The 22,849-nt window shown below is 38.5% G+C and overlaps 1 protein-coding gene across 1 annotated transcript in view; it reads right to left on the minus strand.

Moving 5' to 3' along the window:
* LOC146699845 (roundabout homolog 2-like) overlaps nucleotides 1-22,644 on the minus strand; it is an 82,976-nt gene extending 60,332 nt beyond the window's left edge. Inside the window, exons 1-2 of the mRNA XM_085469766.1 lie at nucleotides 22,149-22,644; nucleotides 18,543-18,869 (exon numbers count right to left, since the gene is read on the minus strand). Coding sequence (XP_085325892.1) covers nucleotides 18,543-18,869; nucleotides 22,149-22,203 — 382 coding nt within the window. The 5' untranslated portion in view covers nucleotides 22,204-22,644. The remainder of the gene's footprint in view (nucleotides 1-18,542; nucleotides 18,870-22,148) is intronic.
* Between the last annotated feature and the right edge of the window lie 205 nt (nucleotides 22,645-22,849).

The following is a 22,849-nucleotide window of genomic DNA, read 5'->3' on the forward strand; positions in this document are numbered from 1 at the left end:
TCACAGCTGTGGTTACATGGCTGAAGAATTAGACTGTAGAATCAGTTTTCCAAAGATCCATTCAGAGTAATCTCTCAATAGCAGCTAAACTCTCAATGATCACCTCACAGCAAAGTGACTGCTAACAGCAGGTATTCACCAGGACTGATTGACACAGGGCAGAGCAATTTTTAAAGACTGCCACATATATCATGATATATCATATAATGGGCATGATAGTCTCAAACTACCAATTACCTCCACTCCACAACATGGAAGCTCCTCTCAGACATGGTAGCACCCAGGATGAGTAGGCAAATGAGTCGAAAAAATTGGAAATAACACCACTGGGCCCCAAATCACCTCCTGGTTGACAGAGCAACACATCAGGACTCTAAGACAAGGTAGAACTGAGCTGACAATAAGAATCCCTGTGACTCAACGCACCACTCATGGATACTGTAGTGTTTGGCACTATACAAAGGAATAAGATCCAAACCATCAATGCATACGCCTTTCCAGTCATTAGACACCCAAACTAAATAATAAGCTGGCAAGCCACAAGAAAATATACACACTCAGTATGATATCAGCACCATGCTAGGTCTAGTATCTGTCTAGCCAGGTTACATATTCAGCAAAATATTGTGCCTGCTAAAGCTCTGCACTGTTACAAAAAACATCTTAAAAAAATGGTAATATTCCGGCAGCTGGGGTGCCAAAATACTACCGTAAAATAACAGAAAATAACTCCCTCATAAAAATACGATTATTTCCAATAATGACAATACAGTTTGTTGCGCTAATTTTACATGGGATCTTGCCTTTTCAAGTGATTTTAAACATTAAATTAGGAACATGTTAATGTGATTAAACAATGAAATTACATATAAATAGGGAAAAAAACAAATAAAAAAAACGGTAATATTCCAGCAGCTGGGGCGCAAAATACGACCGTAAAATAACAGAAAATAACTTTCTCATGAAAATACAGTCATTTTCAGTACATGGGATTCTGCCTTTTCCAAGTACTTTTAGACATTAAATTAGGAACATTTTAATGTGATCAAACAATGAAATTAGCTATAAACAAGATCAATGAATGTGGCAATATGAATCATAATACGCAAATGTACAGAAATATACAGTTAACAGTTGGTTTAAATAATAATGGATTGCATGCCCTGGGACAGAGGCGAGGCTGCCATATCACACCATCGGCCCCTCTGGCCATCACTAGTAGGTGGTAGGTGAAGAGTCTTGACCACGGACACAATACCGAGAGTGTCCGAGCTTAGGCTCGAACCAGCAACCTTCTGATCACAAGGCGAACTGCCAACTCCTCAGCCACAATCGCCCTAAATAGCAATGATAATAATACTTATGTGATGTAACACAAGCTTATAGGAATCATGTTATATACTTTTCCATAGCATTACATTTGAATTCAACAGTTCGATCTTTCAAATAACGGACAGATATTTGTGAAATCATGATACATTTGTGAATGTATTTTAACAATCTAAATATGCACATGTACAAAAAAATATATATTTAAAAAACAAGTAAATTGTGTTTTACTATATTTACAGTGATGTTATGTTATTTTACCTTTGACATGTAAAATCACAGTCTACTTATGTAAATTTCATGATATTCTAGAAAGACAGTACAAAACTGTAAAATATACAGTAAGATACTTTGACATTACTATTTTTTGGAACATTGTGGCTCACACGCGCTCCAGCATTAGTCTATATTTTGTTGGTACTGCCAAGAAAATATTGAACATTTCATTTTTGCTTGCTGTGATGATTTCTTCATTCTGCAGTCATCACACTATAATCTGCTTAAGTGCTACCAAAAGCCTGAAACTTTATCTCTAACTTCAATTCAATATTCAGTGTGGCACTCTTTAAAAGCGTGTTGTTCATTAGAAATGAATGAAGTTAGGTACCTAAGTTGGATTGAAGTAGTTTGTCACAACAGCTTGCAAAAAAACACCCAAAAAACATTTGGCTGTACCATCTGAATTTATTTCATTAGATGTTACAGGGGAGTTATTCCAGCAATAAATAAAAAAGACTGTCACCATTTGGTCATTGGTGTTTTTGTCATATCCAGATCACAGCTATACCCTATGGCAAACCCAATAGAACAGCACTGACCTTACAATGGTTTATCTGTTGGATATGGAAGTGCTTGTCATCTGAAAGGCACTGGCTGTAGGTAGGCAATATAAACCAACAACTAGACCTTTTAAGGGACTTCATGACCCCTCTTGATAACTGCTTCCCTATTCAATATTCATGATAGGAAATGATGATGTGTATGTTTGTCTCCACTCTATATGCATTTCTGCACATTCTGACAGAAAGCTGTCAGCGGTGAAGCTGGAATGATTTTCCACTGGCATCCATGGAGAAAATCCTGGTTGGATTCAGAGCTGGCTTTTCTGATGTGTAAGAGCGCTGGAGACAGGCCTAGCAGGTTTAAGCAGATTAATTAGGGTGTAGCGTAGACTGTGAAGAAATCTCTCTTCCATAGATGCTATATCCACTGACAAAGCTTTGCATAGCAGCAAGTCCCTAAAATGTGCACACAAGCACCAGCATATCTTTTTAACTCTATAACACACACAAATGTGCTGCACATACACATAGATGAGACACTGTAGGAGGGCCAAAAGTCTGCCATGGCCCAGACTCATCCAATAATGACACCTCCCTCCCCTCTCTCTTCACTGAATATGTTTATCCTCCCTGTTTCCCTCTTACTCAGTTTTTGCTCAGAACACATTTCCGTTCGTTAGCACACTTGCAAGGAAAATGTTATTCTATTAGGGATAATTTTCACTTCCTGTCTCTTTCTCAGAACACACTGTTCAAGCAATCATGGGTGCCCTTGAAGTGAACAAAACAAACAAACAAACAAACAAACAAAAAAACAGAAGAGTGACTGACCCAGAGATTAGCAACCATGAAAGTCGGAGTTTATAATTCTAAACTGATGCTAAACACAAGCAGCGATGAAGCCTACTTTTTTGTGTATAATACTGAGTGCTGTTCATGATCGCATGGAAAGTGAAAAGGAACTCGTCCAAACTCAAACCAAAACTTATTACCCATGCTTCACTCTGTGTGACCACCATTTATCTACTGTCTAATCTCAATGCACTGATTGATACTGAAGAAAAGACAAGGGCAAAAAATAGAAGCACACCCCCTCTCCAACCCCATCCCCGCCTCTCCCTGATTCCTCATCACCATCATCATTTTCATCATTACATGAAATATGACCGAGAGCAGAATCCCACAATGCCGTGCAAATGTCTACGTGAGTTAGCATCAAGAAGACACAAGAGATATGCATGCATCATCTGGCCAGGAGAACATCACTTGTGGGGAGACAGCCAGAGGCCCTAAGGAGGAGAGGCACGGAGGAGGAGGGTAAGGCAAGGGGGTGGAGAGTGGTGGTGTTGATGGTGGTGGTTGTGTGTGTGTGTGTGTGTGTGTGTGTGTGTGTGTGTGTGTGTGTGTGTGTGTGTGTGTGTGTAGGGGTAGGGGGTGAATAGAGGAGAATGGTAGAAAGCAGGGGAATAGACTGTGTACAACAGAGGAAAACTGAGTGAAAACCAAAAACAGAATGTGGTACAATATTAGGGAAGAAAAAGGGATGAAATAAGTAGAAGATTCACTACGGCACAACCAAGGGAAATAATACAAAGAGGCAATCAGAGAAAATGGAGGCATAATATCCCAGCACTGCATAATCTCCACAGATTCAGGCATGATGTATAATCTCCACAGGTTCAACAATAGTCCGTGTGCCCTAATTCTGAGCCAATTACAAAGTGTGGTGTTTGCTTTTGCGTGCGTACATGAGTATGGATTTGAATAGGAGGACCTTGAATGTTCGAATGAATTTAGGATTTGTGGTGAGGGGTGGAGGGGTGGGTGACTTCTCAAGAGTGCTGACAGCTGGGGTCCCCATCCATGCAGCATCTATGCCCTTCACTGACCAGATTAAAGCTGAAATGACAAATGCACAAAGGCTGGAAACATCTGTTCTGGAACACACTGTCCGTCCCTCCCCACGTTGAGCTCTGTTGGTCACTCCTCAGCTCCAGTCCCCATGCGGACAGCATCTGCAGCAATGGACTAGTACACATTAACTACTGGAGCATGAGAGACCAAGCAAACCAACTAACCATGGGAACAACATCCTTTACAGAGGAACACTTTATAAAAATGCCTTCTGCAGTGCTACAGTCCTATTGTCTCTTAACCAAAATGTTAATTTTGTAATGACTCGTGATTCTCATTGTAGCTCCCTCATATTGCATATTTGAATTTGTTCTAAATATAAGATTTATCATGTGACATTTTGCTCTTTCCCATTAGTTATCTGAGGCGTAAAAATGGTTACGACAAGGATAATGTAGCGAGAAGAAATAAATTGTTGTGCTTTCCATGAAAATACTACTATTGTACACATAAGCATTTTTTTTCTGCCAAGCCAGTGTCGAGGGAGACAAACAGGAAAAACAGTGAAGAAGAACAATGTTTTTCTGAGGACTCTTTGGTAATGAAATCTTTCGCTTCTACAAAAATGAAATTTCACGGCGTGGCATCCCCCATTGTGAACTACTTTAAGTATGGAATTAAGACTCTGTAGCTCACGACATGTTTCCCATCACTTTTCACTCTGATAAGGGATTTTTACAGCTGCAGTAGAGGGCTTAAAAGTCCTTAGATATAGTAGCTGCATTGACAAATCCATGAAGTAAAAGGTACCTGACTCATCCAACAACCTAGAAAATCTGTTTTGTACATGCAACATAAAAAGAATAATCAAGAATCTGAAGGATCATAGTATACCTGGTCTCTGGCATATACAAATAAAGAACAACATAGGAAACGTGTGTGTTGGGCGCTGGAGAGGAGAAAGTAATAAAAGAGAGTGGAATGATAAGTGAGCTTTCAAGGTTGAAGAGAATATGAAATCAGAAAAAGCAGGGTTATGTAACTGAATCTAGAACTAAATAGAGCAATTGGTTTAAAGGAAATAAAAATCTGTAAAGTATAAACCAACAACACGGTATGAGACGGTTAGTAGCCGTCTTGATTATCAGAAATCCCACTTAGACCTAGGGATGGGTATCGTTTAGGTTTTATCCGATACCGGTGCCAAATCGGTACTTTTGAAACGGTGCCGGTGCTCAAACGGTGCTCAAACCGGTGCTTAAAGAATGGAGAACACAAAATTGGTCCAAAAACCTCTCATGTTCAGCTGTTTTTTGTAAAAAGATAACAATGTTAGCCTTTTCTGCAGCTATGGGGCATATATGGTATCACTCTTGGCTGGAAGCAGTGCTTAAACAATGGGAAAAAAACACAAACTTTGTCCAAAAACCTCTCATGTTTAACTGTTTTCCACTTTTTCTTTGGTCATTTTAGCCTTTTTAGCCAGGGTGAAGGGAGTATCTGCCATCAAACAAGAAGACAGCCGCATGTAGCTATGATGGTGTTTGCTAGTTCACCTTACATGCATTAATGTAATAACGTGGTTAGCCTACTCAACGTAAATTAGCTACTCACGCAGAGAAGAACGGCTGCTGCTGCCACCATCATCCGTCATCATTTCTGCTACACTGGCAGGGCTAGGGGCCAGGACTCTCCTCTTCGTGTTTTTGGGGGATGTTGCATAACAGGCAACCCACCCGCAGTAGATGTGCACGGTGTGAGGTCTCGCAGCAAGCTATCAAATACGGCGCATTTCTGGGCTTTTAAAAAAAAACGCTATGCATCGCCAGGTGTTTCATCGGATTTGAGGTGTTACCTCCTTTGACAGTATCACAGTATCAGCTTAAAGCACTTGTTGCAGGCTGCTGAGTTTTCATATTTTGCTGTGAAGTACAGCCAGACTTTTGACCGCTTCGCCTTGGACATTTTTAATCTGTAGCTCTGCTCTAACAGAACGTACGTACCTGGCCCCGCCTACTATCCTCGGAAACGTAAAATGATTGGCTAGAATCTAAAGTGTATCACAGCTCAGGAAAAAAAAGCACCGAAATAAAGCACCGAAATGTGCGCTGCTTTTCGGTCTGGTTACTACCGTTTATGTCAGAACCGGTGCCATCATGGCACCGGACACCGGTACCCATCCCTACTTAGACCCCTGAAACACTAGTCCTGAGTCTACCATCTAACCACACCAAGTGTAAGTATCACTTACGTTACACAAACAGACACATGTCAGATGGGATGTAATGTTATTTGGTGCCTTGTTGCAATTACACCCTTTACAGCAGTTGAGAATAAATTAAGACACACAGGGGTGCAGCACTTTATGGATTTGCTGATATAAAAGGTAGTGACAGGAAACATTCTGTCAGCCCACTTTGTCTTGTAGAAAGCATTTATTTATGAAATCACCTTAGCCAGGTAAAAGCACGAGCAGACAGATGCTCGTGAGTTTCAGGGTTAGATAAAAGAAAAATACTACATCCAGCAGGTTTCATGAATTAATGAAGCTTCCGGATATTCCCATTCCTCTTTACTCATTCAGGTGTGTACTGTGAAAGCCTGATGTCATTTTATTGCTGCTCTGGTCCTAGCACTCTCAACATTTTGTGAATCAGAGTATTGGGTGGATGGACTTCAGCATAGACTGATGCAATGGGAGTGAATGAATGGGCAAACGGAAGTCTTGCATGTGACACTTAGCAGTTATAATAGCGCTTTGGCCTAGATTGGGTAGAATGTTGGGTAGACAACATGAATAATAAACCAACTACAGAGACCCTCTGGCTGGTTGGTGATGTTCCTCACTCTCATCACCCCAGCCAGACTGAAGAAGGGAGTGGATAGGCACGCTTAAGTTAGCAGTATTACACAGTGAAACAGCAGATATTTCAACACATTCACTGGCTTCCAGCGATGGTTAATATACCACGAAAAGAATGATGATAATACGTTTTAATAAAACTGCATGTGTTATAGTCCACGGGGGATTTTTTTTCTTTTTTGCATTAGGGCAATCTGCCTAAATATGCCCTCTAACCCACATCGAGAACATGCATATATTGTACATCAATAACTGCAGTGCAACAATTATGAAGCATTATCATTTTGCTGAGAGACACACGCCTTTGCTTTGTCACACTCAGATGCACACACAATCACACATGAGTAAAGACACCCAATCCCACACGCAAACACACAAATACAGTGTGAACACATTATCATGCTAGGGGTCACTTTAAATTACTGATTTCTTTTTACTTTAAAAAGAAAATTAAATTCTTAATTTAATTTCTGAATATAATCCATTACCCGTCCTAATAGCGTCATGCCGCTTTATATATTTGTCATAAAACAAGGCTGGATGTCGCTTTCTGAAAACAGAAGGCTACACCCAGCAGCAGCTTCTACAGATGACAGAGGCAATAAGTTACAGCTATATCTGTAATAGTGTGAAGGCCCCATTCAAGGTCTGCTAATGGAGTAGCTCAAGCCAGCGCCAACTCATCTAAAAGGAGATGTATAGCCATATTTCAAATTCAAATGTTGGAACACGACTGCATTAAATTATAGCCAGTAATGTACTGTGTTTGGCATCACAATATAATACCTTGAAAAGTAGACGGTGGTATGTAATGAATCATTTTGTGATCCGTCATATTGAAAATGGATTTTGTAGCTGGTCTTTGCAAGCTCAACACAAACGTGTTGAATATAAAATGTATGCATGGCTGAATTCTTCTGACAAATACTGTTACATGTATGTTATTTAATGGTCTAAAAATAAATAAATAATAATTCTTACCACACAGTCCTCAACTTAGGCATTAAAGTTGAAGGCTACTTTGATAGTAAACACATATCTTTCCTCGCTGGATGAGAAATCTGTAGCTGGAAGCTGCAACCCTCAACACAATTTTGAAAGAAGATTTTCAATATGTGTGCAGGACTCCTCAGGTAGATAGCAATATTTGGTTTATTCATAACAACAATCCCCAGTCACAGGTTGTGACAGGTGCATGTGAGTAGCTTGACCCAATATGACCTAGCCACTGACTCAGTAAACACAATCGCTTAAATGAAAGGATGACACTGACTGCTGCTTTCATTAGGATGAATTCTATAGTTACTGGGACATTATAAATCCAGACACTTTCAACTTGTGAATAAAATAAGTCTGTTTATAATCTGTCAGACTTGTAACTATTGATGATATTTTCTACTATTAGAATATTAAATGCCTTTGCCAAGCACTACTCCCTGAAGTCTTTTAGAGTGCTTGTTTTTATCAGACAGAGTTAGTGTTGTTTTCCTTCTGAAAGAATGTGAAAAATAGTCCCAAACGTGATGACGCATCCGTAAATGCAGGATGATAAAATCCCAAGAGGGTAAAGATCAACTGACCATGAAAAGTAACCAGATTCCATAATTTAATAGTTAGCATCTGTTTGACAAGCAACCTTGTTTATCACTGACTTATGTAACTCAGAATTCTTTCTAAAACAAACAAACAAACTTTAGTCATCGTTTTGCTGGATAACATTAAAAGTGCTTTTTGAAGGGGGAACAGTTGTATTAGCAAGTTAGTGTGTTATTGTAAGTAAAATAAAATAGTGCTTATTTAAATAAACATTTATTCAGTGAAATTCAGTGAGATATTTAAGTACATTTCCATTCTTATTAAATGTTGTCATTATATTAAAGGAAAAACATAACCACTTACAAGCATTTTAAATATGACACTCGGGTAAAATATATAAAATAAGGTAAAAAGACAGGATGTATATGGGGAAACAAATTTTGATGTATAATTAAGACAGAGACATGGAGAGGGGAATGTAAGATGTTATATCTTGAATTTCCACTTACATACAAATGATTCTCATCATAAATTAGAAAGTTGAAACAAGCTTGAACACAGCAAATCAAGCTAGTGTGCTTCTTCACGCCAGGCATATGTTTCTTCCAACCAACTGTAAGAAAGTGCACCAGAGCTCTTAAAGGTGTTTGCATGGTCCAATTAACACCAGATGCTAGCCCTTAGCTAACTTACCGAACCTCATAATGCACAGACCTCCAAGGAGTGAACATGGTCCAGTTAGCACCAGATGCTAGCCCCTTCACTCACTGTCTTCAGCCAAAAAAAAATAATAAAAAAAAAAATCCATAAATTAGTTCTACTTCCTTGCCCTGGCCACCTCTATATCTGCAGTTTATAAATACTTTTAACATAAAACTGCCTGAAAAGACAGGAAAATAAATATGTGGTTTGTATTTTTATTACCTGGAAGAAACAAAAGTATTCTCCTACACTACTATTAAGACCCCAAAACAAATCGAGAAACATATCCAACAGATTCTAACACGTTCATTTGGGATTCTACAGTCATAGGAGATATGACTATATATACAGTACAGATTAATTCAGTCTTCTTTGAATTCAACACCTATTCTATAAAATGTGACTAGACTCTCATTCAGAAGTAAATATAGTTTTGAAGCACTGGATAGAATGAATTTCTTTAATAATTTTTTAAAAAGTTATTTAGCTATTTTTGTGTATATATGATATGTTTTCAATAAGTGACCTCCGATAGGAAAAAGTTCAATGCTGAGCCTTTCAGCTTTTCTCTACTTTGACAATCCAAGAGCTTGACCTTTCCAAATGCAAGTTCAACAGCAGAAATGAAGAAAAAATAACTAAGATTACTGAAAACTTATAGACATGTGTAGTATCCATTTTTGATGAACAGAAAAAAATCAAATATAAGAGCATGCACCATGCCTAGAGGAACATTTGTCATAAAATGATGGCATCATTTTACATGATTAAAAACAACAGCAAAAAAAAAAAAAAAAAAAAAGATCTCCACACACATACTAAACAACTTGAATAGAAATAAAGCCACCTTACGAATCCACGTACCATAACCTGAAAGCTACTCGAATACATATTATTCACATCATCTTCAAGGATTTGATAATTATCACATTCAAAAAGCTTCCCATGCATACTAATGCCCACATGAGTGTGATCAGGTTATATTTGCATGTGGAGTCTTGATACCATTTTCCCTGTCTGAGCTTCACAATGATCTACAAATGTAAGCCACATTTTAAGTGCTGTGGAAAAGACTGGATAGTTAAACACCAACAGACGACATGATAGGCTCCCTCTGTAGCTTATTGTCTAAAGTGAGTACATGTTTGGAACAGTTTGTAATGTGAATAACTATAATCTCATTATTTTAGAAAAAAGCCTAACTACCTAACAGGTGGAAAATCAGAATATACCAGCTGTGATTCAGCTGTGTTAACAATGCACCATGGTCTTTGTTCGTTTTTCATTTGGAAATTATATGATTTCATTTAGGGCTATTTGGGGGCTTGTTTCTCTCTTTCACTTCAAGGTTTCTGTTTTTGATGCTATACTACTAATACTAATATAGCTACTGTAAATTATACTGTATGTAGCTCACTGACATACAAGAAACTGATGGCTGATTACAGGCTGCTTAGCAACACCAAAATGGCCCTATGGAGAGAAAAAAAAGAATCAGTGTGATTGGGATCATAAATGCACGTGGAGAAGCATCCCTTTTTTTGTGCAATCACCTCTAAGAGGTATTAAAGAAATATACGCTTGCACAGTTTTGAATTATTTTTTTTACATCTGCTCGCATTAGATACAACCAACTTAATTGTGAAAAAAATGTTGAATAACCACACATAATACTGCAATGCTGCATCGATTTGGCCCAAATGTGCACGACAAATGTAACCTGCTAAAGTATGACGGCATGTATTAATAATGCTAATGATTCAATTTGGTGAAAACCTGAGAAAGCTCACTTCTTATCAGCTGGGTTCAAAACCCTATACTGGCTTAACAAAAGCAGGGTAAACAGAGGAAAGATACACAAGGGCTGGTGAACTGGAAACAGATTGTACAATGTGGCCAACCTATCTACTCATACAAAACATTGACAGTCTGCCTAGAAACACACAGGGCTGGCAGGCAGACACTAACCCTGGGTGTTTTCAAAACAGTGAAATGCATGATTAATGGCAAGTTGCCACTTTTTGAAGCACCACAAAATGTCTCCTAATAGAACGGCTACTAAACCTTGAGTGATTTACTACGTTTTCAGACTCACACCATCAGTCCTAACTACAGGTAAGTACCTTAAAATAGTAATGACTGTTCACAGCAAAACTCTAAACCCAAACAGCTTTCTGAAGAAAACCTCCCCATATGATATATACCAAATGTAAAACATAAATATGGTGATGTAGATAAATTATGCCTTCTATGAGATGAACTTTGTGAAAGAAGATATTTTCATGCCTGGAGAAAGCATTGCTTTGACTCTCACAGTACATTATACCAACCAGTAGCCCATGTTGCTCAGGGTAATGCGCATCACTGAGGAGAAGACAATGACAAGAAAGCAGTGAGTGATGATATAGATCACAGCACAGCTATATGGCTGCAAACTGAATATATTGCCCATACTGTACATGTTGAACATAATTGGTTGCTGAACTTTTTTTTAGTGCTCTTCTTTATATATGGTTTCCAAGGAGCAACACATTTTTTATTTATTTTATTTATTTAATTATTTAAATTGGACTAAAGCAATAGGTAATATTTTCTGGGCTTCTTTTGGACATTTTTTTTATACAGTTCTTGTACTAGACCATATTCAGAGGAATGTTCTGTCAACACATAAAAGACCACTTAACATGTGGTGTGCAATAATTTTAGAGAATAGGTAGAAAATAATATTTTTGCACCAACAGGATGATTCCTAAAGAGCTATTATTTGAAAACTTGGCCTGTCTTGGCATGGTGCGCAGTATTTATTCATTTTTTTTTTAATGAATTGAATAACTCCATCAAAGACCTGACATAGGACCCACGAGATGGATCTGATATTTATTCTGATCTATCTACTGTTCACTGAGAAAAGTCTATGGTATGCCAAATAAACAAGAAGGAGACTGAAGGAATCAAATTCTGGTCCAAAGCCTCATCCAAATGTGCAGAGAAGGTCAGGAAACCCGTTAAACCCGGAGGAGGCTCTGTCATGATTTGGGGCTGCATGTATATCACCTGTAAATCGATTGTCAACTGCTTTATTTTTCAGCTTGGCAATGATTCCAAACACACTTCCAAAAAGCACACCTAGAAAGAAAATCACACAGTGGAACATTATCAGTCATAGCTTGGCCTCCCCATTGGCCAAATGTCAACAATATTGAAGCAGAGTGGGACCATCTCAACCCTTTAAGGCCTATTGGAGCAGAACTCCCCGCTTTGCTGAACTATTTTTAAATCCCAGTAGAATTGCAACCATATAAGTTACCGCAAAAATGTATTTTGCATAGGAAACCGGAGGAGTTGTACTTACATCTTATGCATTCAGCTTGTCCTCGGTTTCCTTCCACATATGGTTTTGCAAAAATTGCACAAAGAGCACTTGCAGCAACAAAAATATTCCAGAAACATGCTTTTGCCGATCCGATCAGCTGTTCATAGCACTTCGTACGTTGGCATAGACTTCAGCATGAACAAACATGTCTGCCATGTCTGTCATGTTTGAGTTTATGCTTTTCTGTATAGTTTCTGGGACACTTAGAACTCAAATTGCACTGTTGGAAATAGTTTATTTTGATGCACATGCTGTTTTTTTGTTTTTTTGCAAATTTGCAATATAATATTTATTTCCGTTTTTCCTGCAGTATACAAAAATTGGTGTATCTAAAAAATAAAACTATGAAGACATTCAAAATTATTTTCCTGTGGTTGGAAACTATTTTCTGCAACTTTTTTTGTATTTACAGTTTTTAAGTATATACCTCTGAAATTTCTCTAACTAGAAATATGTTTAAAAAGCAAAAACTATTTCCTTTTTTTGTAGTTTATAGCCCTTTTTTGCAATTTATGTACTTACTATGGACGTAATGCATACATATTATTACATTTGGGATAGAACGGTTGTATTGACATACAGCAACTTGTAATGCTCCCAAAAATGGCAGTACAACATGTAAAGAGAAGCTCTGGCGAACTTGGTTCTATGGTGGAGAACAGAACAAAAGCAAACAAAAAAAAAGCTTTAGATAAAAGATGCCTGATGAACGATTCCTGAAAACTACTTGAAGAAATTGCAAGAAATCCAACAATCAAAAAGAATTCAGATAGTGCTAAAGAACAAAGAAAGTCTTACCAAATACTGACTTTCAAGAATTGTACAAACTTTTAACTTTTAACTTATATACTTTATTTCCATTTATGTTTGAACATGTTTCAATGAATCACTGCACCTATTTTCCCATTTTCCAGGCAAAATTTAAAGACGTTATGGGCAGCTCAAGACTTTTTCACATGTCCCACCTCGCAGATTTCAGTCTGAAATCAAACTGTCAGTAAATGAATTTACTCTTCTATTATACTAAAATTCCAAAATTTTGTGTTCAATATTTCAGCAAAAACGATTACCATAGGGATCTATGGTAAAAAAAATAAAAAATAAAAATCTAGCACTAGATTTATCTAGCATTGTTTCTGCTTAGTTCACTAGTTGTCTGGGACTGTGAGGATTTAATTGATGATTGTCTGGCTGAGTGACTATACATCTAATTCTCCTAGCACAGTTGAACAGAAGGGGACTCGTCTTGTTCTTGAGTTTGGTGCTAATGAATACCCTCGCATCTGCCGCCTCTCCGCCCACAACTCCCTTCAAAACATCACCGTTCATGTCTTTCTGTCCCTTCTCTTAATAGTTTGAGGAAGCTGTTCTAATTCCATCAACAGCCACTCACTCTGATGATTAGTGCCAGTCCACTGGTGGCCTGGAGGTTGCACAGTTGTTTGTTCACGTTGCTCAGAAGTAGCGCTCAGCTGTAATGTCTGACTTAACAGAGTGAATATGTAAAAAAGCTGCCTCAGTGGTTGGCCAAGTGTGATTGTACACACTGACAGCAGGTGCCTGTCGATTATTAAAATTACATACTTGGATGTGAGATCCAGGTGACATGTTGCAACAGTAGCAAAAACACAATGGGCCTTGTTTATCAAGAAAAAAAATACATGACATTCTAATAATAAACAGGTATTTTTTTTCCCTTTGAAATAGCTGATGTTATCATTTGTGTCATATATACACCAAATAAGACGGTCAGGAAATAGAATCTCGAGAAGGCTGAAAATTCTTCTGTTTCGTGCCTTGCTATAGTCCATCAGCTTAGAAAATAAATATGCTCCCATTGTCCACAGGATAAAATTTATGCTTTCTAGTCTTCATTTTTTTCCACTTCTACTTATTCAGGGTTAGTTCAGTCTCGCTCAGCTAAGAGTCAATGTAAATGTAAAACATTTCCTCTGAAAAACCACGGTGCTGGAAAATATCCACAGTGCGCTAAAAGATTTAACAAGGAAGGAATAACCATGCAGATGGTATGAAAATATGTTAATACTGTCCCTCTAGACATCACAGTTGTATTGAAGTCAGCCTGAAGCTAGATGATTAGGCACAAGAAGCAAGTTAAAGGCAAAGACTTTAAAATATGCCAATGTGTTAAGTGAATAACAAATCAAATAATGGAGGAAATAAAGAAATGGTGAGTTATGCACAATAATTTCTTCAGATTTCAAGAAAAACTAACATTTTGTCTGTCCTTTTAGATGATTCTCAACAACAACAAAAAAACCTGTGGTTTAAATTTGCACTGTTACTATTAATTCTTTAACATGAGCCCTGTTAAGGCATAAGGGGAGAAAGAAAATATGTGTGCAAATAGATGTTTTAGTATGGACTGGCTAATTTATATGACAAACAAATGTTGTGAGGTACATCATTTGTTGATGCCAGGCTGTCAGCTGTACGTTTGTCTGGCATATCTGCATAATTTACATATTTTAAGCTTTGCTGCCATCTTAAACAGCTGAAGTGTTTTGCATCACACGGAATGAATAATGTCTCTTCAAATTTCACTCAGACTCAAGCTCACAAAATGCATGACGAACCACCAAAATTGAGCTTGTATAGCACAAATGTACCCAAGGGAGCAGCACCCCTCTAGTTAGCTACATTTTCTGAGCCACTGGTTAAGATACAATGCTACAGCCCATTAGAAAATCTGAGGATGTGTGTGGACTCCTAAAGACCATTCTAGAGCTAGACTCACTGTCAGATCATCCCCACAGCACTTTCGTATACCCGTTTGCTCCCACCCGGAGCATTGCATGACAACTTTGGCTGCAGCAATACTGGCAGGAACCTGCAGTCCCTGGAGGAGTCATGTGATTATGCATCCCTGTAACCATGATATTCTGAATTACACAGAGAAGACTAAAATCTGCCCGGCATGTACTGTCCTTTATGTAAGAAAGGCTGTGGAAAACAAAAATGATCCCTTAACACTATGTACACAAGGCAGTTACTATAAATATAATACATACTGAAAATATGTGGATCCTATCCTGGGCTTCCTTATAATAGACAAGATATACTGAGCTGTACAAATAGATTAATGAGTATTTGGACCATTTATTTTTTGTTTTTAGTTTTGCTTCTGTACACCACTGCAGTGGACATCAATGAAGATTGATTCATGTGAAGGCAATTATTAGGGTGGAAATCAAAATAATAAAGTTAGAATTGGGAAATTGAACATCTGATACACTGCTAAAAAAGAACAAATGCACTGACAAGAACAGCAACACCAAAAAGTAGCATCTAACCAAGTCAAGTCATCTTGTGGGGGTAGGTGCATCACTGTCAAAGTCGTCTACATAAATGTAAATATTGGTCAATTGACGTTGCCAGAAAAAATGTGGAACATTTTGAAAAAAAAAAAAGAAAAAATCTTTGGACATATGAAACCAAGCTTGACTTGTTCGACAATTATGAGGAGTGAAAAGTATGGCGAAGGAGAGAAACAGTTTGTGATCCAAAGCATACCACATCATCTGTCAAACATGGTTGAAGTAATGTTATGGCATGTATGGCTGCCTGTGGAACCGAGTGGTTATTGATGATGTGACTGCTTAAAGAAGCAGCACTAGCAGGCTATGCTAGTGCTACTTCTCTGCTCAGACTCAGCCAAATGCTGCAAAACTGATCAGACAGGACTTCACAGTGCAAATATATAATTAATCAGAGCGCAGCAAAAGCAACCTAAGAGTTTCTCAAGGCAACAGAATGGGAAACTCTTCAATGGCCTTGTTACTTTTCTTTTATTAAAGAAAAATAAATTGAAGGCAGAAAGGCCCACAAAAAACAGGAACTAAAGGTGGTGGCAGTAAAGGACTTAGAGAGCAGAAACAACATTTCGTGATGTCCATGGGTTGTAGAATTCAGGCAGTCATTTCATTTACTTTTGGTAAATCCATTGAATTACTGCCATAAGTTTATACTCAAATCACATCTCGCTTGTGTGATTTAAATTAACTAAGGTGGTGTAGAAAGAAAAATACACACAAAAAAGTGTCATTCTCCAAATATGTATGGCTCTATCTAGAAATACGAAGTGTACTCATGAGGTGTACTCCTCAGAGCCAACACTGATCCTTCAAAATGTCCTCAAAATGATTACGATGGTGCTTTGAATACAAAAAATATAAACCAATTGGTGTGGATTCAAGAATGTATCCTATGATGTGCAACAAAACATGCCTTTCAAAGAATATTAAAGCTTTGCTGAGCCATGCTGAGGAAGACATTTCTATATTTTCTAATATTTAGGTGTTGCTACTCTATTTTGGGTAAGTCACATTTACAACATATGTATGGTTGCTACACATAACATAGGTTTCTCACGAAAAAAAAAACCAAGAAACAATTTATAAGTAGCTGCAGCTTTAACAGTGACAAAGAATGTGAGAATTAACTCAGAAAATGAATTCAGAATGCCGGTTTGAGCTACAGCATACAAATGAGCTTTATTGTGTTTAGGGAGAACCAGAAAATCCCCACAAAATCACTCTGACACAGTCACTGTGCTCATAAAGTAGGCATCTATTCAGTCAAGGGAATCAGTGAAGCCGCCAGAAGATGTGTCTCTTGACATTATAACGACAGTTTTGGGTCTCTGGTTTCTTTATGAGAAAGAATTATTCACTATCTTCAAAGACAACTGTACAGCTCAAGAAGTGCAGTGTAAATGTGATACAAAGTGCAGTGTAAATTCCGATTACAGTGAGACAGGGATGCTAGATAATACCAGCTATAATACCCGACACCACAATGTCTCGTTTTGTATGGGGAAGCCAATGTTGTATCCTCTGACGCACACATACACACAGACACACAGACACACACTCGTTCTTATGGCTCGATTTGTATGTCCTATTACATTGCCAGCATCTGCGTAAGCCTCAGCACTTCCAGGACAGTTCACTGCCTTGAAACAAAGACGAGGTATCATCAGTAAAAGAAGACAACAGAAACACAAGACAACAGGGACTGAATACAGCAATAAGGCAAAGAGATCATGTGGTGCACAAAAAGAAGGCACAGAGATTTCAGATAATGTCTTGAGCTACAATTAGCTTCATGGTTCTTATCTCAGTTTTTTTCCCTTCCTTTTCTGTGACTTGCCCATAAAGCCAAGGGTGACAAATCAGCTGAAGCCACAACAGTGCCATAATTCTGACTCTGACATGTTCTTGTTTTAACTGTAGTAATGTAATTGTAGTACATCATAGTCAAGTCATTAGGTTCATGTCTTATATTCACCTATTTTGGAATTAAAAAGCAAATATAACAGAATGCCATGGGTGGGTGAATATTTTTTTTAATTATTATTTTAAAACCAAATTGCAATATATTGTTTGCATGGAATTCCCCATCTGTGCTAATGATAAACACAGAGCAGGGGAGACGGTGTGGGTGTTTTTGTGTGCATGCATGTGCGTCCGAGCGTGTGTGCATCTTGTTCATGGCAAGAAATCAGCTCAGTTTAGCACATAATGGAAATGTGAATAGCCCAGAGCGCCTTTCTCCCACACAGGGAGAGAACTGGCTGGGAGCTGGCTGCGTCTTTCCAAATCCAAACACTGAAAGGGAGTTCGCTGGGTTAAAATCCTGCCTCCTTTTGCTCTCCCTCCCTGGAGCGATTCACAGCTTTGCCCATACATTACTCAAACAGGTCATCCAAACAGGTCTCACTAGCAGTCAGGAAACATATTCACACACATATGCGCACACACGTTATGCACACGGCTGGGTAAATTAACACACACTTGTAGGTTCAGCGGAAAGGTTATGTGATCTTGCGTGCACCGTGACAGATGACATCAGATGACATATACGGTAGAACAACAGCTCCACATTGTTTGCTTAATTTAACCTCTACTTTTTTATGCAATATTAGCACATTTTCATATTTTCATATACCCCACAAAAGGTTACCACCCTCACCCATGCTCCATATTCATTTATTTCCCTTTTTTTTCATGCGACATTGAGATTTCTTTGACCATGTTATTACCTTTGTGCCTAGAGGGGCACAATGAAAAGTCAAACTTACGTGCTACTTCTAGAGACGCGTTCCGGCTTTTGGCCTCCCCCAGATAGTTTCGGGCCACGCAAACATAGATGCCATCGTCTGGCTTGCTCCGTCGTCCATGAACGATGCGCAGGAAGAAGAGGGACCCACTGGGAAGCAGCATACGGTGGGAACGGGGATTTTCCCTGTTTGTCTCAACACGCTCCCCGTCTTTGTACCATTCCACCGTAGGCGGTGGACGACCCTCTGCCTTACAGTTGAGAGTGGCTGGCTCCCCCTTGGACACAATGAGGTCAGAAGGGTGTTCCACAATGCGGGGAGGGAAGTCTTCCTGGCGAAGACGAGACCCTAAAGGAAAGGAATGATGATAATGTTTATTTCATATACACATATATTTCTTTTTTAACCAACAGTATGTTTGGGATAAAGGTTGGTAACCCCTGAGTTACCAAAAACAGCAATATCAACTACAAATGAGCAACCTTTAAAAGTTAATAGGCACTGTGTCATACAACAGCAGTAAAGCAATACTGGCTTATCACAGTTTCTCTAAAATAAAAAAAGAGAGAAAAACAGGGAATTGTTGATTATCATACTTCTTTTGATTAAAATAATGACAGCTGATGACAGAGAGAAATCTTGGGGAATTATGTTGGAAAATAAGTAATGGTTTTCGTCTGTCACTAAAATAATAATTTCCACTGCAATTTAAACTGTAAATTATGCCTCTGCATCAATTTGTAAATATGATTGGTGGAACACACAAAATATAATGTGATTACAGTACCTGGAAAAAAAAAGAAAGCTGATTAGTGTCAGGTTTTTATTTGCTCTACAATATACTGTGTTTCTAAACTGAAGCTTCCATATTTACTTTCACAGACAGGAGCTGAGGAGTCATTACATCTCATTAACTTTTTCATTAACACGTTCCATCAAACACTGACATCATCAAACATGTTGTCACAGTGGGTGTATAACAGCAGCTGCTACAATGGATTTTTTGATTTGTACTTTAACACTAAGGATGTGCAAAGTTCACTATGTGCTTTTCAAATCAACAGCTATATTTCGCCATAAATAATATTTACGTTTTAACCCCCAGTATTTGATAGCTGATCTCCATCAAATGTCACGGGAATGCCTGATTATTTTTTTTTTCCATTTATTGACCAATTCAGTGGTGTTTCATATATTCCACCTCTAAATGTCACAGAGTAATGACCCGAATGTAGTGGCACTGTGTTTGTTTACCGACATGACAATCTCACAACTTTCATCTGTTCCATGGTGTATGAGCACATTAAAATATCTGAGTTAAAAGGTCTTCTCTGTCGTGTGCATACAAACAAGTCAAGTGTGTAGTGTTTAAGTCGCTAGAACTTACGTTTTCGACTGTCTTACGGAGAAAATAAATAAGATATATAATAAATAAATGAAAGTGATGTTTGGCTTCTCTTGTCTTTTTAACTGTGAGGGGGACAAATCATACAAACTGCAGAGGCAGCCGTGATCATTGACTGCTCTACAGCAACTGAAATAAAGTCATAAAAGTGAATAAAAATTGATGTGATGGTCTATAATGTTAAGAGGTTTGTTGACAAAAAGCGTTCCATTAGCTGGCACCAGCATGCCAAAGCAGGGAGATACACTGCGTATTAAAAATGCTTTTAAAACTCTATAATCTATAACATTTGTGTGGCTCTGCAAAGTCACACAAACACATATTTTGTGAAATACTGGCTTTGTTTAATTGGTCTTCCCATTACCCGGTCTCCACAGTAGCTAATGCAGAGTTTGAGGCTTGTTCTGTCAGACAACAGAATTTAAATTAGATGATTTAAGTTGTGGGTGGCACATTGGCTCAGTGGTTGGTACTGTCATCTAACAGCAAGAAGGTCCTGTGGGGTCCTGTCAGTCTGTTGGCCCTGTGATAGACTGGCATCTCATCAGGAGGGGGTTGTCTATTTCTTACTTGGGGCAGGCTCCATGGACACTATGACCCTGAATGTAAATGAGTGAAAAAAGAAGGGAAAGATTTGGATTTTTTTTTTTAAATGTAACTCCTTAAAATGGGGGTTAAAAAGGCAGATATAATTTTAATGGAGTCTGAAAGTAAAGAGTTATATTTAGATACATTTAGAACAGTTAAAATATTTTTAAAATATTTTGTCCAGGTCCAGCCTTTGAGGCTCATTTTTCTTCCCAAATATGTCCATTTAGTGAGAACTATCCATGGTGCTGAAGCCCACACTCAAAGCCTTGCAGAAAATAAGTAGTTATTTGGGAGCTTACATGCAGTGGACACTTTGATAAAAACCAGGTTACGCTGACAGTGTTTTACCAGTACAAGCTTCAGCTTATAACTTGGAAGATTCCTTTAACTGAAAACATAAGAATGGGTATGCTGGATGTGTATTAACATATATCTCCATATTAATACATATATATCCACAGAAACCCATTAAAACCAATGCAACAGCCATGCATTAACAATGGCTTATGATGTAACTGTCAGAATGTGCTGATTCAACCCAGTAAATGTATAGAAAAATGTGGTGTGCCAATCACAGGAAACACCTGTCAGCAGGAGTCCAATACAAACTTCAACTCCTATGATGACCTCAGCGTTCAATCAACACCCGCCCCCCGACTACAGGTTTCATAAAGATGAGATGATTGCTGCTCTTGTGTGCTGCATTGACACACTGTACCATATAAACTCAGCATTTCCAGTGTACAGGAAACACCCGTTTCAAAAGCCACTTTATGTGCTGTGTAGTGCTTACACCTGCACACATTTACTCTACTGACACAGATTTGTGCTATATGGGACAAAGTAGCACAAAACACTTCAGGAGATTGAACAACGCAAGATTCTTGAAATGTAAAGGTGCAAATGAATTTTTGTGCATACAGTGTTTATGTTAAAAGGTCCATTGTACTGAACACATGCACAGCTTGGGACAGATTTTAAGACTATGTGAAGGTACACTGCCTCCACGTCAGACTAGACATTTCAAATTTGAGACAGCAGAAGGTCCATTAAGTTAACTGATCAACCTGAACGTGAGGCCACGTATCTGACGCAAGATAAAGAGAATTAAAGCAATATGTGGGTCCAGCAGGAGCCATTATAGGTTTCGACATGAGTAGAACATGACACTGAAGGAGCAGAAAATATTATTTTTTCAGATAATATAGGGGGGAAAAGTTTGGCTGCCTGGACTTTTTCTTTTTTTTTTTTTTGTCAGATTACTCAATATTGATAAGCTGTCAACCATTTAATTCAAGTAAGAAATCTATTCAGCTAAGGGTACCCCGTATAAATAAATAATCACTTTGTCTACCTAACCATTAAATAGTTGGTCTGGAACAAAATCTTATACAGGGGCTAAACTAAAAAGAAAGAGAAGAAAGTATATAATATGATGACCAAGAATTGAAGGGTGCCAGCTGTTAATCGCGTACCATACTCAGTATCTTCTTGGTGGACTTAAGCTGGAATCACTGTGGTCGAATACGCATCGGGTCACAGTTGACTATTCTTTCTATAGCATGACGTGGGACGAGACATCCTTTTAACCACGACGCTAAGTAAGAGATGCATGCACTGTATGAACTTACCATAGGTCTGGGTGTGCAGAAGTCCACAGAGAAATAAATACTGTAGAGGACCCATTCTGGCATATTGGCCTCGTGAGCTATCGGCGCATGAATTCCTCCTCAAGCAGAAACAAAAAAAGAAAAAAAGAAAAAGAATCTCATCAATCCTGTTTTCACTTGTGAGACTTTGTGACGATTTGTGAACTAAAAGAACCAAAACAGTTATTGTAGCCGCCGAGGGAAATCGTTCTCATTCACATGTCCATTCTCCCACTCCAAGAGCGCACAAGTAAGCTGTGGTCTGTCGACTCGCCGACACGTTGGCAGTTTCTGCAGTCACCAATTGCAAACATCACCGACGCCCAAAGACCCTCCAGTGACTGTCGGTCCCCCAGTTCAGACGCATTGGTCTGATACTTTACAAGGTCCGACGGCGGTGGAACTCATCCATCCCTACGTGGGACAAGTTGAGGGATGAAAGGTGGAGACGGGATTCAGTGAGAGGTGAGCAGCTGAACGGTGCAGCACAGCACAGCTCAGCCCCTCCTCTCCTCTCTCTTGCCCTGGGAGAAAAAGCCGCGCGAATGTAACAAGCACAATAAATCTGAGCATTAAAACTCAGCAGCAGTTTAGATCTGAACTGGTACAGCTATGGTCAGGAGTCGTTTTCTTTCTTTCTGTTTTTCAAGGAGATCACAGACAGCTGATATACTCATAGGCAT

This window comes from Copadichromis virginalis, linkage group LG10 (assembly GCF_057382275.1).
Source record: "Copadichromis virginalis isolate Kocher_CV1m ecotype Utaka linkage group LG10, C_Virginalis_male_GT1.1, whole genome shotgun sequence".
NCBI classification, from domain to species: domain Eukaryota; kingdom Metazoa; phylum Chordata; class Actinopteri; order Cichliformes; family Cichlidae; genus Copadichromis; species Copadichromis virginalis.